General features: G+C 56.5%; 1 protein-coding gene across 7 annotated transcripts in view; it reads right to left on the bottom strand.

The window, feature by feature from the left end:
* Nucleotides 1-4053: 4053 nt before the first annotated feature.
* Nucleotides 4054-17337, bottom strand: part of BCAS3 (BCAS3 microtubule associated cell migration factor) — a 599290-nt gene continuing 586006 nt past the window's right edge. For 3 of the 7 annotated variants that reach the window (XM_039255979.1, XM_039255977.1, XM_039255981.1), the window contains 3 exons: nt 16792-16857; nt 8262-8352; nt 4735-4858 (listed from right to left, as the gene is read on the bottom strand). In XM_039255979.1, coding sequence (XP_039111910.1) covers nt 4822-4858; nt 8262-8352; nt 16792-16857 — 194 coding nt within the window. In that variant the 3' untranslated portion in view covers nt 4735-4821. Of the gene's footprint in view, nt 4859-8261; nt 8353-16791; nt 16858-17337 lie in introns of all 7 variants that reach the window. The other 4 variants (XM_039255982.1, XM_039255984.1, XM_039255980.1 and 1 more) reach the window with 2 other exon arrangements.

The following is a 17337-nucleotide window of genomic DNA, read 5'->3' on the forward strand; positions in this document are numbered from 1 at the left end:
GTAGCTGGGGGCTGTCGTGAGAAGAGTGCTGAGGATATGACTGTGCCGGGGCTAAGCTCAGGTGATGTGTGTGGCCGTCGCGTGTGACCAGCAGTGGAGGTGCCACTGGGCGTCTGATCCCCCTCTTGGCGTGTAGTGCGTGTATGTGTGTGTGGTGTGTGTGTGGGGGGGGCGCGGGGAGACTCAGACTTGCTTCCCATTCCCGCTTCCCGGACCGACCCGCGCCTCCCGGAGTCTTGGCGCCAGCCTGCCCCGTTTAGCGGCCGGGCCCGGCTCCCCCGCGGTCCCGGGTCTGGCTGGGGTGGGGGCCGCGGCCTTGATGACCCTGGCCCGCAGCGGCCCGGCCTGTCCCGTCCACTTAGACAAATTGCGGCTGACAGGCGCACAGTCTCTCTGGAGTCGCCGCCCGCCCGCCGCCTCCCTCCCGACCCAATTACCCCGCGCAGGGTCGGGCCAAGTGGCTGGGATGGTTTGGGGGGCGTGGGGAGAGCTGGAGGCGCGACCTTTTCTAAGCTCGCGCTGCGGCCCCGGTCTTGCGCCAGGAAAGACGGCGGGGCCACTTTTTTCCGGTTAGATTCCGGGAAGTGCCTGCGCAGCCACGGCCTGTGTGGCCCAGTCCCCCGTCTTCCAGGCTGATGCGAAGGCGAGGTCCCGCCTGGCTGCTCTGGTCCAGGACAGACCTGTCTTTGAAGGGTGTCGCTCTACACCCGAGGGCGAGGTCAGTGGGCCGGCAACCGAGGGCGCGTCCCCTCTGAACTTTGGACGACTTCCCCAGAGTTTTGGGCGTCCTTTAACCCTGGGAGCTCCAGACTATGAGCTGCTCTGGGGTCTTGGTCGCCGCTGTCCGCGTGGGAGCGGCGTGTCGGCAAAAGTGAGGTGTACCTCTGTGAACCTGAGTGTGCACAACTGTGAAATGGTGGGTGCGGGTGCTTGGGATCACGGCAGTGCGAACAGGCCACGTTCCGGTGGCGCTTGAGAGCGGGGCAAGTCGCAGGAAGGACCCCTAGGACCAGCCCACCTGCTAGAGAAGGGCGGGGCTGGTCTGCGAGCGCTCACCAAGATCTGGACTCGCTTTCAAGAAACGCTTTCGCAGGGAGCGGGGCCGGCGAAGCGTCCGGGGCTGCGCACCACAGTCAGGGCTCCCGCACCGCCCGCCCTCCCTCTCCCGAGGTGGAGCTACCTGGCCTGTCGGGGCGGCCTCTGGGCCTCAAACCAACCTTTTGCCTTTTTTGAGCTGCAACTTCCTTTGTCCTTGCCTCAGCCCGGCTCCTCCTCTTGGCAGGGCTGCACCTCTCCCCCCATTTTACAAATGAGGACCCTGAAGCCCAGAGGTGCAGTAATTTACCCAGAGCCATCCGGCGACCAGTGGCGGAGCAGGAATGGGTCCTTGGGACCTTGAAAGAGAGCAAGGCTCCATCTGCTCCTCAGAAGATGTCTTTGCTTAGTGATGTCATTGCTGTCGTGATAGCTACCCCTACTTCTACAGCAAGACAATACTGAGACATGGGGGGGGGGGCACTCTCAGGCTGCGCTCTTGCTTTGAATACAAGATACACAGGATGCTTTCTCCCGTTGCCCCTAGAGTTTCCAGCTCTAGGTCTGTAGGAAGGGGCCGCCTTTCCAAGTTACACAGGGACAGGGAGCAGCTTCAAAGTCAGTTAGGGGCTGGGTCTGGAAGCTCTTAGGGGTAGGGGTTGGGGGTGGGTGGGATCAGAGTCTTGGACTGTGCGGGGGTGCAGGCCAGTGCAGAATCAGGCCCTGTAGGGAGCCAGCCAGGGCATGGGAGGCAGCAAGGAGCAGACAGGGGTCAGAATAGCTGTGTGACTTTGTAATCATGGGCAAGGCCAGGGCCTTCTCTCATCTGCAAAATAAGGACCAAACAGTGCTCTCTTAAGTACTTTCTAGTTTAGAAATTCTCTGATCTGTGAAAATCAGAAAAATGAGCACCTGAGAAACCCTTTCTGATCCCAGACTGGCAGCTGCCTGCTCTGGCCTCTGCTTGCTTCCAGAGCTGATAACTACTGTTTGGCAGAGTGCTTGTGTACCTGAATTTGCCTTGGGACCACTGGGCCTTCTCTCAAATCAATCCCAGACAGTGCCCTCCTTCCTGGAGCTGCCACCCCCAACTCCCATCAGCCTCCACATAGACCATGAAGATATTTTGTCCTGCATCAAATTGAGAGAAAGTCCATGGTAATTTGCCCGTTGAGCAGGTAGCACTGTGAGAATCAGGGAGATCACATGGCTTCCTCAAGGTCACTCGGTCAGGCCACAATTAGATGCATGTCCTAATGGCCTCCTAGGTAATGCCATCATGGAGGTCTGCTGGGCTTCTGGGGGGTGAGGCGGAGATTGCCCTTGGTGTTATCTCTGGAGGCTAGGAGGCTGGCTGCTCCAGGGCCAGTGGGCAGTGAGGTCCCCCACCCGGGGGCCCAGATCTCACTTCCAGCTGATTACAGGCTGTGGCAGGGTCCATAACCTCCCCAATTAGCCAGGGGCCAGGCCCAAGGCCTCTCTGATAACCTGAGCTCTGTGGCAGCCGCCATGGGGCCAGCTTATCTGGCCTCTCTTATCCTCCCCCTTCCCCCACATACTCAAAGAGTTGCCCTGGCTGTGAGCAGATGAATAACCAGATTGTCCTGCAAGCTCAGCCGGCAAGTCCAGCCCTACACCCACCACTTTCCCTGACTAGAGGAGGCCACAGATGTTTTGCACCCCCTGGAGGGAAAGGGCTGAGCCAGGGAGGACTCCTGACTCTAAGCTGCCAGCCGGTTCCCTGCATGGTTGGAGAGAGCTCCCCATCTTTGCCCCATCCATGAACCCATGTGGATTCAGAGGGGCTCACCTTTCCTAGAGGTCTGGACCCATCCCCAGGGAGCCAAGCAATGGGCAGTATGCACCGGCAGCCTGGTGTAACCTCTCCCTCTCCCTTTTTGACCAAAACACTGCTCTGGCTGGGGGTTAGGGATGTGCCAGGCACATCAGTGTCTCTGATTCAGCCAAAATGGGGAAAAGCTGCTGTCCCCAGCGGCTGTGCCCAGACCTCCATATGTTCCCAGCATGCCATCTAGGGCATGTGATTCCTCACCTTGCAGGTCCCAACACAGGAGGGACCGCTTAAGCCGCCCTATGGAAGGCCATCTACTCAGCTTACAGAGCCTAGTTTGATTCAGGTCCCACTTCTCCCCCTATGCCCAGCTGACCCGGTGGAGGGAACGGAAGACGACCTCTCTTCTCAGATGTGAGGACTGGATGGGGTGCATGTGAAAGGGGCAGAGGCTCCGGATGCTGCTCCAGGTCCGGCTGGATGGTTGCATGGGAATCCCGGCTTGTTTGTGAATTCAACTCTTCTGCAGCTATTACATTAAACTTTACCCCAAACCACACCTGGCTCAGTGGGTTTCCTTCAAAGCTCCCCTGCTGTCCGGATTCTCGGGGAAGAGGTGGAACAAGGGCTGGCATTAGTGTCCTTACTGCCCAACACCCCTTTTGCTCCTTCTGTTCCTGTCTCCTTTCTGCCATTCACTTTAGGTCCGGAGTTGGGAAGCGGTAGGGGAACACAATCGGTAAACCCGTCATCCAAGGTTCCGGCCAGGTTTCATGAGACCTACCTACACTTGACTGTCTTTCCACCGTCTGGGTTCGAAAAGAGAAGCAATCCCAATGTGCCTGCCTCAGAGATAAGGCTAGGGTCTTCGAGAGGCTCTCCTTCCCCCGGCAGCCCTCCCAGGCCCCTGTCGAGGACCTGACTAGCCCCGACTGCCACAGCCAGGGAGGCTCCAGGCCTGGGGTGCCTCCAGAACTCACCTGCTCTGGTAACAGGCAAGACATTTGGAGAATGAATTTAAATCAGGCCCTACCCAAACTGCAGAGCAAATATTCTCCTCCTTCCTATTCCCCGCCACCCCCCGCCCCCTCGCCCCCCGCGCGCTGACTTTCCAATCAGTTGTTCGTATCGTCGAGGCAGGGGGTGCTGGGAGCGGGGCCACATGGTCAGGCCCACAGGACTCTGCTCTGTGCTTGGAGAGGACCCTGACCCCAGCAACTCAGGGATGGACACCAATTGCAGCGTGATTTATTGGACAAGACGTGCACTTTTTGACAGGGCCTTAGTAACCACGGTTTCCTTCACTCAACAATACAGGACCAGGGTAAAAGGGCTTACAGACAAGAAAGACAAACCCTTCCCTTGAGCCAAAGGGGAAAGAAAAGAGGAAGGGGGGGTGGTCTTCTCCTTCCTTCCTCCTTCCCTAATGCTCTGGGCCTCAGTTTGCCCTATGCTCCAAAGGGAGGCTGGCCAAGGGAAACTGGGCATATCATAGCCAGGAGTGGGCTAGGGCTGTCCACGCAGGGTCAAAATGCCCAGGCGGGCCATCCACTCTCTCTCCGCCCAAGCCCCCTGTGGGTATGGTTAGAAAATACAAAAGCGGATCCAATGCAGGACATCATGTGCAGAGGAGGGGACAGAACTTCTGCAGAGTCTCTTTCAGCCACAGCCCGACTGATGGGGGACAGAGGTCAGAGTGCGCCAAGGTGCTTTGGAGAAGGATCTCTTCTCCATCCAGGGAGGGTGGGTGGCTGTTGTCACTAAGCTTGGGGAAGGTGGTTGGTGAGAGGAGCAGAGACTGAAAGGTAGGACCAGGAGGGGGGCTTCTCCCCCTCCCTCCAGCAGGTGAGTGGGCCGGCCAGTCAGAAGCAGGTTGCTGGTACTACGGGAAGCTGGTAGGGAAGAGGCTGAGCGGCTGACTCTCATTGGTGGGCAGTGGAGATCGGTAGCCATCAAAGTTTCTTGGGATGCTGCCGCTGGTGGAGCCTGAGCTGTTACTCAGAGTCTCGATGCTTCCCTCTCGCTGTAGTTCTGCAAGACAGAGGAGAGGACCAGGCCTGGTTAGAGTGGGGTCTGGGGGGTGAGGCACACCCTGGGCCGAGCTGTCTGCCTGGAGGCACCTTCCACAGGGGGGTCTCCACCTGCTCCCCAGATGCACCAGGCAGCAGCGCAGGTCACAGGGAGCTCAGCCGAAGGAGGGAGAAGCTCCCTTGGCTGGCAGACTCCAGTTTTAGGCCACAGTCTTTCCCTCATTGTGGGAACCCCGTTAGGCCAGAAGTATGGCCACCCTGCTGATTTGTCTGGACCACACTGCCATACGTGGGATGTGTGCCCACACCTGCACACACACTCCTGCTCAGCCAGCATGCTCCCCAATTCCGTAAGTGGCTCCAGTCCCGGATCTATGGGTTAGGCAGGAGAGAAGACAGACCACGGCAAGGACTGCAGCTTTCCTGCCTGCTCTGTCCCCACCTCTCATCCCTGGCCCTGCCTGTCCCCTGGAGCTTCCACCCTGGCCCAGCAATTCACTTGCTCACATATTCTGCCCCATACAATCTGCCTGCTGGCCAGGCCTCGGCTCCTCTTTGGCACCTCCTGGAAAGTGTCCTATTTCCCTGCAGGAGGGAATGCCTGTTTTGAGAGGGGCCTATTCCAACGGAGGGAAGGTCCCTGTTTGCCTGCAGGGTCTCCTTCCTCCCTTCCTCTTATCCCTGAAGTGTCCTGGAGGCCCCTCAGAATGTACTTGCTCAGGGTTGCCCTGGGAAGCAGGCAGGGAGGCTCCAACCCCCTCGACTGCCCTTTCCCTGGCCCCAGCACAGCCATGCTGCCATCTTGAGTGGTGGGCACCTTAATGGCCCCCACCCCCATCTCTTGACTTAAGCTAGGGACTGGAGCAGGTGGGTTGGGAATAGACTTCCTTGCGTGCTGAATGCAAGGAAGAAGAAATTACATCTTGGCTTTTTGCAAGTGGCTAGTTCCTAACCCCTTTCAGCCCCTCATAGTGGGCTCTGAGATGCAGGCACACACATCCCTGGGAAGACTCTGGGAGTCTACCCCAAGCCAAGATGTGGTGACCTGCAAGTTCTCCTCTTCCAAGGTACGCTTGTCTGGGACAGAGAGGGTCTTAACTGTCCACCCTGGGAGCTCAGGACCTCAAAGCTGTCACTTGAAACAGCAAGGTGTGCCTGAACGTTATACTTGTCTGGTCTGGCTTGAGACCTTCATCTCCAGACTGCACCTGCTCCCAGGCCCCCTGCCACCAGACACATGCAGCACAGCTAGCTTTGGTTAGGGAATGAGTCATGGCCCTTACTCTTGGGCTGGCCATGAGCAGCCATCCAGGCACTAACCACTGACTCCTGCTCCTTACAGGTCACCCCCAAAGCACAGAGGCTGCCCAGTAGCAGCAGCCACAAAATGGGGGTGGGAGAGTGTGTGCTTCCCTCCTTCAGAGCAGGTACCTGAGCCTGGGTGCGAGGGGCCCTCAGGCTGCACCAGCCATTTCTGGGGCCCAGGCCCAGGCTGGAAGGGTGCATCGGATACTCGAACCTCTCAGCAGATAGGGGGGCAGTGGAAGAGGAGGCTGTGGGCCCGATGACGGTCCCAGTCTCCAAGAGACACCGGCTTCCCTGTTGGTCCAGAGGCCCTGGGATGCATCAAGAGTTATGTACATATGGACAGAAAACAAGGCAGGTAACTACTGCGTGAGCTGTGTCTTCCCTGCTCATTCTCTGTTCTTACCCTAACTTGGAAGTACAGACCATGTGCCAAGAGAGGGACAGGATGGGAAAGCAAAGAATAGACCCTGGAATTTCTACATGGAAGTGTCAGACAGACTGCAAGAAAGCTTCCTTCGTTCCTTTGCCCACAAGCAAGCCAAGGAGTGTGGGTGGGATCTCTGAAGCCCCACTGGATTTCAGAGACCCTTGCCCTCTTGCGCAGCCATCCTGGCACTAGGGGGCGCTGAGAGCAGGGCCAGGAGGGCAGGAGAGAGGAGCACTGGCAGTAGCAAGGAAAGCAGGGGCTTCCTTAGGATCTGGACATCAAGCCAAAGCAAGAAAGCCCCAGATGAAGGAGCAGGAAAGGCCACTAGTATGGGAAAGGCTGGCCCCTGTCCAGAGCTGGGGACGGGCCCAGAGTTCTCCATGCAAAGTTCCGACACATCCACGCTGCCAAGGAAGCTGAGGAGACTGGAGCCCAGGACCAAGCACAGCACCCCCACTGCCTCTTGGCACTGGCCCAGGGCAACCCCCTTGGCAGCCCCAGGGGCACCACTCACACCTCCTCCCATCATGTGACAATGCAAGGACCGTTGCCAAAGGGACTTACGAGTTTGCCGCTCTTACGGGGCCAGGTGTAGCCTGATCTGCCCGGCTCCCATTTTTCTCATCGCCAATAGGCCTGGGGTAAGATGGGAGGGGGCAGGCTTCTCCCCTGCCCCCAGATCCCAGGTGGTCAAGCTCTGCCCAGTCAATCTCCTCCAGCCTCTTCCCTCCTCTCCACTCGCACTGCCGCTGCCTGGTTAGGCCCACGCTTCCCACCTAGATAATTTCAAGAACTCCCTACTGGCCTCCTGACCTCCAGCACCCCGTGTCCAACCCACATACCAAAGCCGGAGTGGCTTGTCTACAGCACAAACCTCATCTGTCTCGCTTTTCCTCTGCTTAAAAACCTTTATCGCTCCCCAAAGTCCCCAGGATAAGGCCTAAACTCAGCACTACAGAAATGGCCTTTCACGACCTGCCCCCGAGACCCCACCTCACCAATGTCACCGGTTATGGGATTTGAAGAACCAAAGTAATGAACTTGTGCAGTTTTTGGATCTCTCCAAGTTGCCTCAGGCCCCTGGGTCTGTGCTATTGCAATTTCCTTTGACTGAAAAGCCCTTCCCAGGCTCCCCAGGCCCCCAGAACACCTACTCGTTTTCCCAAAGGTTAGCACACGTGTCCCCTCCTCTGCGAGGCTGTCCCACTGCCCTGCAGAGCTGGCCAGGCCGCCCTGTGCTCTGTCCTTCCTCCTGCCCCAGGCCTCTAACACTCTGTGCACCACCTGTTCACACTGCGTGTCCCCCCATCCAGGTGGAGAGCCCCTCAGGGGCTGGGTCTGTGCCTTATCTCCCGGCCCCTTGTGCCAACCACAGGGCCTGGAAAGAGTTGGTGCTCAGAAAACAGTTCTTGAATGAATGATGTGGGAAGGGGAGTTGGGAGCTTCCTCTCCAGGATGGACGGTCAGTGAAAGAACCAGGGCCGGGCTGGGCCTGGGCACTTTTCCATATGCCTTCCGTCAACCCCCTTTTCTCTTCTCACTGACACAGGGCAATGAGTGTGTGCAGAAGAGCAAGTGGGGGAGGGCTGCACACAGGTTCCCCCACCTTCGAGTTACCCCGGCCGCCCAGCCCTAGGACCAAGCGGCAAATGGAAATGTGTGGCCTTACCTTCCTCCATCCCGAACACCTGCTTTGTTACTGTTGGGTTGCTCACGGACGCTGGGCTGTTGGCATTGTTTTTTTTTTCCTTTTTTTTTCCCTTTTGAAAAGAAAAGCATTGAGGAATCTTTTTGGAAAAGATATGGACAACGATTGAGAAGTACACTGATCTCTGCAAGCAGGTGGAGGAGGAGTAAGGAGGTGTGGGGTGTCACGCCAGGGGGAGGGCAGGCTTGCAGCAAAATCCTGCAGTCAAGGAGGGTAGTGACATGCACGTGTGTGTGTGGGGGGGGTGAAGACCAGCCGGTCTTTGGGATCCCAGAGATGGAGCTGGTGTGATAGAGAGGAGACCCCCTTCGGCACGGGGAGAGAGGAGCTGCACACGGAGCATGAGAGCAGCTGTGGGAAGGGGAGAGAAGGGCGCCAGGAGACACCCCATGTGGGCAGTTGCTGGAAGGAGAGGAGGCAAAGGCAGGCTGCAGAGTTCTGGGGGACACCTCCAGACCTTTGGACTCAGGGGCCCGGCCTCTGGGCTGCTGCCATCGTCCCCCATTCCTGAGCCCCCAGTTCTGGGCAGTTCTGTCGCTGTTGAGGTGGGCTTGGGGGTAGAGTCCACCAGCCACCTGCCAGGGCCACAGAGGGGAGCTGGGGGGTCTGTGCGAGGTGGGGGATGGCTAAGAAATCACTCCCAGCAGCCTCTCAACTTAGAAGAATGCAGATTCTGGCCAGTGGGAGATGCCAGCTCTAAGAGAGGGTTGCTCCCCAGGCCTCAAAGCACAGTAGTCCAGACCAGTTGCTGGACTCAGAGAGAAGATAACGTATTGTGCCCTCCCATCCTCCAGCACCCCATTGGGTGCTTGTCTTCCCATCTCACAGGCAGCAAAACCAAGGAAGAGTAGGAAGCCACTGGCTCTAGGTAGGCAGTCTCCCTGAGAGAGAACTGGAGCCTGGTGTGGCCCCAGGATGGAGATGTTGGCAACTCCAGGCATCACTGACTGGGTCCCAATGCCCACCGCTGGCTGCGCCCACCCATTCCCCATGGGCTCTCGTTGGAGAATGGGCCTGCTATCCACAGACGGCCCTCAATGCCATGGCCGGGACGGGCGAGCCATGGGGGATAGGGGCACAATGAAATGAGCAGCAACTACAAGGGAGGCACCAGGGCTCTCAGGAAATAAGTGAAGGAGAAAGAGAATGCTCAAGCCTCATGTGCTCCCATTCCACCTGGCATCTGGCAAGATGCAAAGGTGTCAGAGGGGGCGGAGAGGTGGCTGCCCTTGTTAGAGGGAGGCTACTATGCTACCTGGGCATGTATGCAAAGGAGACCTAGGGAGGAGTCACCATTGGTCTGTATGAGGAGGCAGGAGCCTGGCTGGCTGCAAATGTCCACCCACCCGGGCTGGGCCGTGCAGAATGAGGGAGTCTCTGTGGCATTTCACTCCCTCATAACCTCAGCTGGATACTGCGGCCCCTTTGCAAAGATCCCCACTAAGTGTCGTGGTCTTGGTTCCCCCATTCTCTGGGAGGGGGTGAAACACTGAGGACACAGGTCCTAGGTGAGCCTTGGGGGGAGACTGGGGAAGCCCAGGTGGGCAGGAGACCCCAGTAGAAGGCTGAGAGTGAAGTCTCCCAACTTCAGGTTGAGAAGACACTTGGGCTTTATTGTCTCCGGGCCTCTTCTCGGCCGGATGGCAGGGGGTCACTTGGCCCGTGAGAGACCCTGAGGGAAGCCGCTGAAGCTTCGGTAGGTGGGAGGTATCGTGGAGAGCTCAAGGCTCAGGACTCAGAGGGAGGCCCGTTTCTGGGATCCAGCAGGGTCAATGAGGGCAGTACTGTGTGTGTGTTTGGGTAGAGGGTGCCAGGGTCCCCTGGTTCAGCCTGCAGGCAGCCCTGGTACTTCCTCTACCACAAAGGCAGCGGCATCTACTGGTGGCCCCTCTGCTGTGCTCAGCAGCCAGCCCTGCTCTGTACACTTAGAGCCTCACGATGCTGCTCATTAAAGGGATTAGCAGAGCACTTTTATTGGGCCCTGGCTGCAGCCACACAGCCCAGTCCTAAACTAACCACCCAAGAGGCTGGTGGGAGTAGGATTAGACCTCAGGGCAGGGTCTTACCCTGCGCCTCCAGCCCGTTCACTTCTGGCAGTGGGAGGGCACAAGGCTCCGCCACCCTCACCCCACCCCCACCAGACCGGCCTCAGGGGCCTGAGAAGAGGGGAGGGGCAGTGTCTGGCCAGAGCAGGGAGGCAGTTTAGGGAAATGGTTAAGAGCACAAGCTCTGGGCTGCTGCCACCTGGGAGACTTTGGGCAAGTTACTCAACATCTCCTCTGCCTCAGTTTCCCTGTGCATGAGAATAACAACGTTTGTTTCACAGTGCGGTTGTTAAGAATTTAATTAAATAATGCAATGCATGTAGAGTGCATCACAAAGTGCTGAAAGCTTCCAACCAGCAAATGTGAGTTACTATTACTGTTGGAATTGTATTAGTGATTGTGATTATCCACAGGATCCTCTGGGTCCCCTCTCGTCTTCCCTCTCCAGCAAGTGCCTCTGCCAAACAGGCCCCTACGGCTCACCCTCCACTGAAGCTTGGGAAGGAATCTTTCTTTTTAATCAAGAAATGGCCCGTCGAGGAAGATGGCAGATACGTGTTTACCGCTTTTCATTTCCCTCCTTGCCTCTTTGTAAATACCCTTTTCCAAGCTGGAAAATAAATTTCCAACCCTGTTGACATGCATTGATTTTTCCCTCCTGCATCCACCTTCCAGTTCTTCCCTATCAGAAGGGCCTGTGGTTAAGCCCCTGGCTTGGGTTGGGCTCAGTGGTACCTCAGGGGAGTGGGTGGCCCCAGAACAGCCAGCCAAACTGCCTTGTCCTGCCCGCTGCCTGGCTCAGAGGAGGCCTGCAGACAGAAATAGTTCCAATCCCCTTCCTGGCGGGGAAGTGACGTTGGGGTAGGCAGGAGGGGGTGGTGCTCTGACTGGGAGGTTAGAGATTTCCAGAGCTTCTCTGGAGGGGATATATGGAGAGGAGACCACGGGACCACTGGACTGCTGCCAGGTTCAGCAGATGGATCCAAATGGGGTTGGCCTCAAGCAATCAACTTGGTCAGCCAGGGGCCTACCAATAGGCTGGGACCAACCAAGCAAACTGGGACTTGGAGAGAGAAGAGGTAAGCAGGTAGGGGGGGCTGAGCAGGACTGGCAGCCCCTGATGCTGGCATCCAGAGAGATGCCCCAGATGCCAACCAGGAGGTGGTGTAAGACAGCTTTGGGCTGCTTGTCTTACAACAGTCCTGGGTCTGGAAACTATGGTTCTCTCCTCCAGAGCATGGCGGAGGGAGGCAGAGACAGAGAGGGAGGTGGCTAAAAATGTTTCCAGAAACCCCGACAGCCCTGACAGAGACCACACTCTGGGCTGGAGCCAGCCTCAGCACTGGCAGTTTTTAGGAGGACACAAGGGCAGCAGGTAAGGGAGATGGCCTGTGGGCGGCCTTGCTTTTCTCCACACTCAGAAATGCTTTCCCTCTTCCCAGCCCTCTGCCAGCCCCGCCCTGCCGTGTCAGGCTCCGCCCCCTCCAGCAACCCGGCAGGCAGAAGGGCTGGCAGAGATGCCAGCAGACCAGCACAGACGTCTTGGGAAGATGGGGCGGGGGGGGGGGGATGCACACACAGAAGGTCACCCCGCCCTTCCCAGGCATGCCTGCAGAAGGAAGTAAGGCAGCTTCTTAAAGCTGAGGGGCTGAGGACGAAATGGCCCCTCCACATCCACATAATAGGAATCCTGGTTTGGGCTGATGGAATCTGGGAGTAGAGGAGAAACAGGGCTAATTCTGGCCCGGTTCACACCTATGCCGAGTGCAGAGCCCTGGCCCACTGATGTTACATACTTCTGGTGACCTGACCGACCGCACACAGCCTGTGGGAAGGCACGTGCCTTCCTTCCTGGCTGGAGTCCTTTTCAACCCACAGGGCTCCCACAAATGTGCTTTCTCTCCTTCTTGCCTAGTTCTCGTTCCTGACCCCGGCAGGTACTGAGGCCCAGAAAGTCACAGAATGAGGCCAGGACCACATGGACTGCCCTGCCCCCCAGCCCTCAGTTCCTGACCCCCAACCCCTCACTTTCAAACAATGAGAGTAAATATCTGGTGCTCTTGGCTCAGGAGATTACAAATGATTTCCCTTGGCCACTGGGGCCATGCATGTGCCCAATAACCTTAGGGTTCAGGGGGGAGATCTGAGGTCTAGGGAAAACCTCAGATCCTCCCAGGCATCCACTGGCTCCTGGAAGATGAAAGTTGTGGCCAGTTGTGGAAAGGATGATGGTTGAGGAGACTAGGCAAGCAGACAGCCTCTGTCCAGGAAAACTGGGGAAAAGGCACATCACCTTTCTTGCTCATCGCCCCTTTCCTCCAGTGGCCAAAGACATGACAGCAGGCCGGTGTGGCATTAATAGCATGAGGTGGAGGCACAGAGGTAGCTAGAGCCCCAAATTCCTGGTGAGCCCGGTAGGGAGAAGGGGGTGGCAGCAGCAGAGCATGCTGGAATGTTGGGGAAGGGAGAATAAAAGTAGGAAGAGAGGGAGAGGGATGCCTAAGGAATGAGGAGGACTTGGGAGGGAGGGTCCATGTTCAAAAGACCAGTCTCTTGCCACATCCTGTGCCCCCTCTCTCCATTGGAGCTGTGTGTGCATGCGTGCGTGCGTGCATGTGTGTGTGTGTTGGGAGAGTGGAGAACAGAGTATCTGAGTTCCAAAAGAGCAGCTCATGGCCTGGCTCCAGATTCCTTTTCAGCTTTTGAATAGCTGATGAGCTATGGCAGTAGGTGGGGTATTAGCCAGAGGGTGTGCTGGTCTGGTTGGGGGCTACAGCCTTTCCCCAGGTACCCCCATATAATAGCCATGATGGGGTAACCAGTCCCAGGTAGGGAAAGACTTGAACCAGAAATGCTGCCACGCTCCACCCTCAGGAAACCCACATCACCTAACCCTTCTCAAGTCTTGGCTTCAGAGCACAAGACAGCAGGACCCAGACCACCTGGACTAGTACCCCGTGTTCAGTGACCCTCTCAGCACCACTATGTTACTATAAGTTTAAATCCTGCCCCGTTACAACCTATTCTACAAGGGGACAGCAAAGGCTGAGTGGCCCTGGCTCAATTTCCCTGGTTTTGAGGTATCTGGTAAATCTGGCTGCAGCCACACTTTGGGAACAGCCCTGCACTGGGCCCCTCTATGGACAGCAGGAAGGAAGAGTAGGAGGCGGAGGGCTTGCTCTTGCGTCAGACCTGCCGCCCACGTGCTGAATGACCTAGGCGAGTCACTTCACTCCTTGTCCGCTTCAGCCTCTGTTAGGGGCATGGGGAGGGGCCGCGCTGGCAACCGCACGGGGTGTGTGAGGCTCTAAAGAGAAAGGAATGTGATGGGGCTCTCAGAAGCAGAACACACATGGAACACGTGTAAGAGATTGCTATTACTGCGGTAGTGTTTTGGCTGGAAACTCAGTGTTGCCATCTCTGGTGTTTCCGCAGGCTGAGACCCCTAGAGAAGGGCTCCCATGAAGGAGGGTCTGGAAGGGGCTTTCTAGCTCTGCGTCACGGCACAACTCTGGGGGTCGAGCCTTGGCAGACGTCACCTAAGGTAGACTCAGGGCTGGGTGGTGGGGAGATGTGTCTTTGGTGGTACAGAATGCCCGGCCAGGTGCCGGGACACGAGTTCTTTGTGTGTGTGTGTGTGTCTGCGTGTGGGGTGGGTGAGGGTGCTGATGAGGGGTAATGTGCCCACTCGGCATGGCTATGAGGACAGAGCGCTTGGAAGCTCTCCGGTGGAATGGGTGCTTGGCACCTAGCCTTGGTCTGCCTATCACCTACAGTCCAGCTTGCAGCTCAGGAGACCCCACCAGCTCCCAGTCGGGGTGTTCCTGGGCATCTCTCTGGGGCTAAGAGACAGCACAGGGGTCTGGAGACTGCAGGAGAGACTCAGCTCCTTGAGCCCTGCTGGCCTGACGGGCCAGAGCCACATCTGGTTCTCATTCAAATGTCCAAACATAATTAAATTCTCTATGATGCAGCGGAAGAGTTTGGTAAGATGTGGCTTTCCCCCCTTTCCATCAAGGTTAAGAAATCAGTCTCTCATTCCACCAGCCGGCCGACTCATTCTCCTCCCTGCCACCGGTCTGTCCCATTCTGCAAACCAGAGGCCTGTGCTCTGATCTGATTTCTAGAGCCGAAGGGGCTGGGCCGGTGTGGGCTACACGAAGCCCCTCTCCCCCACTGGCCCACTCACCCACCTGAGAGGATTAACAGCTGAGGCCGAAGCAGCAGGCTGGCAACTGAGAAAGTCAGTGCGTGCGCTGTGGGCTGGGCGGGGTGAGGAGGTGAGCCGCCAGGAGGAGGCAGCCGTCTACCCAGGCTGCACCGGACACACCCCTGTCCTCTTGCTGACTAGAGGCAACGATCCCCTCTTTGTAGTTCCTCACAGTGGGAAGCCCTCGAGAGGCTCTGGCCGGGCCCTGTAGTCCTTCTGTGGGAAATGGAGCTTCCCACAGTCAGGCAGGTGAGGCAATCTCCCCTGTACCTCTTCCCTCTCACCTTGCAGCCCAGGGACTGTGGCAAGGCGGCACCCTGCCCCCGGCCCTCCTCCACACACAAAGGAGGGAGGCGCGGAGAATGCTGGAGCAACGGAAGCCAAGAGCGAGGGCGCTGAGCCCTCTCAAAGAATCCCTGGGACCTCCACGTCTCACGGGAATGCTGGTTGTTTCTGGCCTGTTGAGGCTCTGAACAGGCTAATGGGCAGTGGGGCCCAAGGTGCAGTCCTTGGAGAAGGAGGGCGGCCTGCCCAACAGGAAGGCCTCGATGCCTCTCCTCAGCTGCCTGTTCAGGACTTCCCTGAGTTCAAGCAGACTATCCCCTCCATGGGCTGCCTTTTCTAGCTCCCCTTCCCCAGCCGGTATCTTCTGTTTATGGCTTTTTTAGTTTTAAACTTAGGGAGTTATGACTTTCATGGTAATGGGTTCCATTCTACTTCCTCCGTGCCTATTTTTCTAATCTTTGTGGTATAGGCTTTACAAGAGTTTCTTAATAAGTTGGGATACTTTCCCTTTTGAAACAAGCTGTCCTGCAAGTTAATGACTTATAGTGGGTGTGGGTGCTACCCAGAGACAAGCGGGGGCTGGGAAGAGGATAACCAGGGTGTGGGGGGAGGGGTTAAACAGAGCTACGTGGAGGGCCCTTTAAGACCCCGTGTTAGAGGGTCCTGTACTAGAGTCCTCCTGAGGTTCACCAACATCCCTATCAGAGAACTAGGACCCTGTCAGGTGCATGTGACATTTCCATGCCAGAGAATGCTCATCCTGGGGACTGAGGTGCCTGCGCGCGCACACACACACACACACACACACACACACACACACACTCCCAACACTGCTGACCTGGCTCTAAATAGGAATAATTTTGTGTATCTTTTTCCAAAGGTAAACTTTTGTTTAGTAATGAATTTAATTAATTTCTTGCTGGTATTAGTGCCAGGGCCATGAGTGTGGGGCCTTCGTATCAGTGCAGAAGGTTTTAAGGAAACTTAAGCCAGCTGCCCTACGCCAAGCCTAGCAAAGAGAATGACAGTGGGGCCAAGTCCCCACTGTCCCCGTTGGGGTCCCAGCCCACGCTCCAGCACCCATACGGCACGGCTGTGGGAGGAACACGAGTCTCAGCTAATTGCTGTGGTGCCGCCCGTCCTGATGAGAAAGCGGGGTGGATGCCGGGTCTGCCTTTGTGCTCTGTTCACAGACTGGCTGCTGGTGCCGGGGCTCTATTCATTATTCAATTCAGCTAGCTCAGATGAGCCTTTCCATTTGCTCCTCCAGGAGGAATAACAAATCTAGAAATGCAATTCCACTTTGGTGTATTAAGATATTGATTTGCCTGTCGAGTGGAAGTGCATTTGTTCTGTCAGCCCTCCTGTGGGCAGGAAGGGGTTAACCAAATGTTTATCACAAGGCTGGCTTCAGAGTTGAAAGTAATGTGATCAGTAATGAATTTTGTGTTACATTAGGTTGTATAAATGGACAGACAAGCGCAGACAACAAGTGGCCAGGAGTCGGGGCTAATCTAATGATGTAAAAATAGAGACAGCACCAATTATACTAGGGGCCAGCTCCAGGCTCCTGCAGGGACTGCAAATGAATAGGTACAAATCAAATTACTCACTAATAGACGCACTACAAGAGGGGCAGTCAATGGTAAATGCATTAGAGCCTAGTGACCTCTCTGCTCTGCAGAGCAGAATCCGAAAATTTGACTTCCATCTTAAAAGTGGGGGGCAGGGAATGAGGTTCTCAAAGAAACTCTTGTTGGGTGAACAGCAACTACTTCCCATCCCAAACCAGTCTGTTGCCACAAGGTACCTCCTGTCTGTGCTGACCTCCTGCCCTCGTTTCAATGCCTCCTGAAGCCTGAGCACCAGGGGGTAAGGGGGCAACTTCTTGAGGGACAAACAGAGAGTGGGACAAAGCCTTGCACGTAGGCAAAGACGGGAGGTTACATACCAACATACTTCACAGCCACGTGTCTCTCGGGGGTGGTGTTTTTTACTGCTACGTCAAGGGCTGTGTCTGTATTGAAAATAGAATATTTCTTTAAAGAAGATCACAAAATGGACCTTTGAGACGGCAGCAACAGCTGAAACCAAAGAGAGCAGGTGTCAGATTCTGGTTGGACCAGTGAGAGCTCGCAGCGGGTGTTCATGGGCTGTTCAGCCTGGGCACATCCAGGCTTTTACCTGTATCTCTCACTAGCCTAAACCACTACCATCCTTCCTTCCATTCCTCCTGCCCAGTGCTGCCTACTGAGCGCCCATATTCCTGCCTGCTGCACAGCGCTGGGAGCAGGAAAAGATGTGGAGGTAAACCCAGCAGCGTGGGTGGCCCCGCAGGGATTTCTTCCTGCTCTCTGGTTCCATGGAGGTAGAAACCAGACCTGAAGTTTAAAGGTGCCTGGCAGTGTGGCTGGACTGATTAGAAAAGGATCACAGAGAACACACTCAAAGGCATGAACTGTATGCTCATATTCAGCTCTCCGTGGCTCAGGGAAGA

The sequence above is a fragment of the Hyaena hyaena genome, unplaced genomic scaffold, assembly GCF_003009895.1.
Source record: "Hyaena hyaena isolate Hyena2069 unplaced genomic scaffold, ASM300989v1 scaffold_553, whole genome shotgun sequence".
NCBI classification, from domain to species: Eukaryota; Metazoa; Chordata; class Mammalia; order Carnivora; family Hyaenidae; genus Hyaena; species Hyaena hyaena.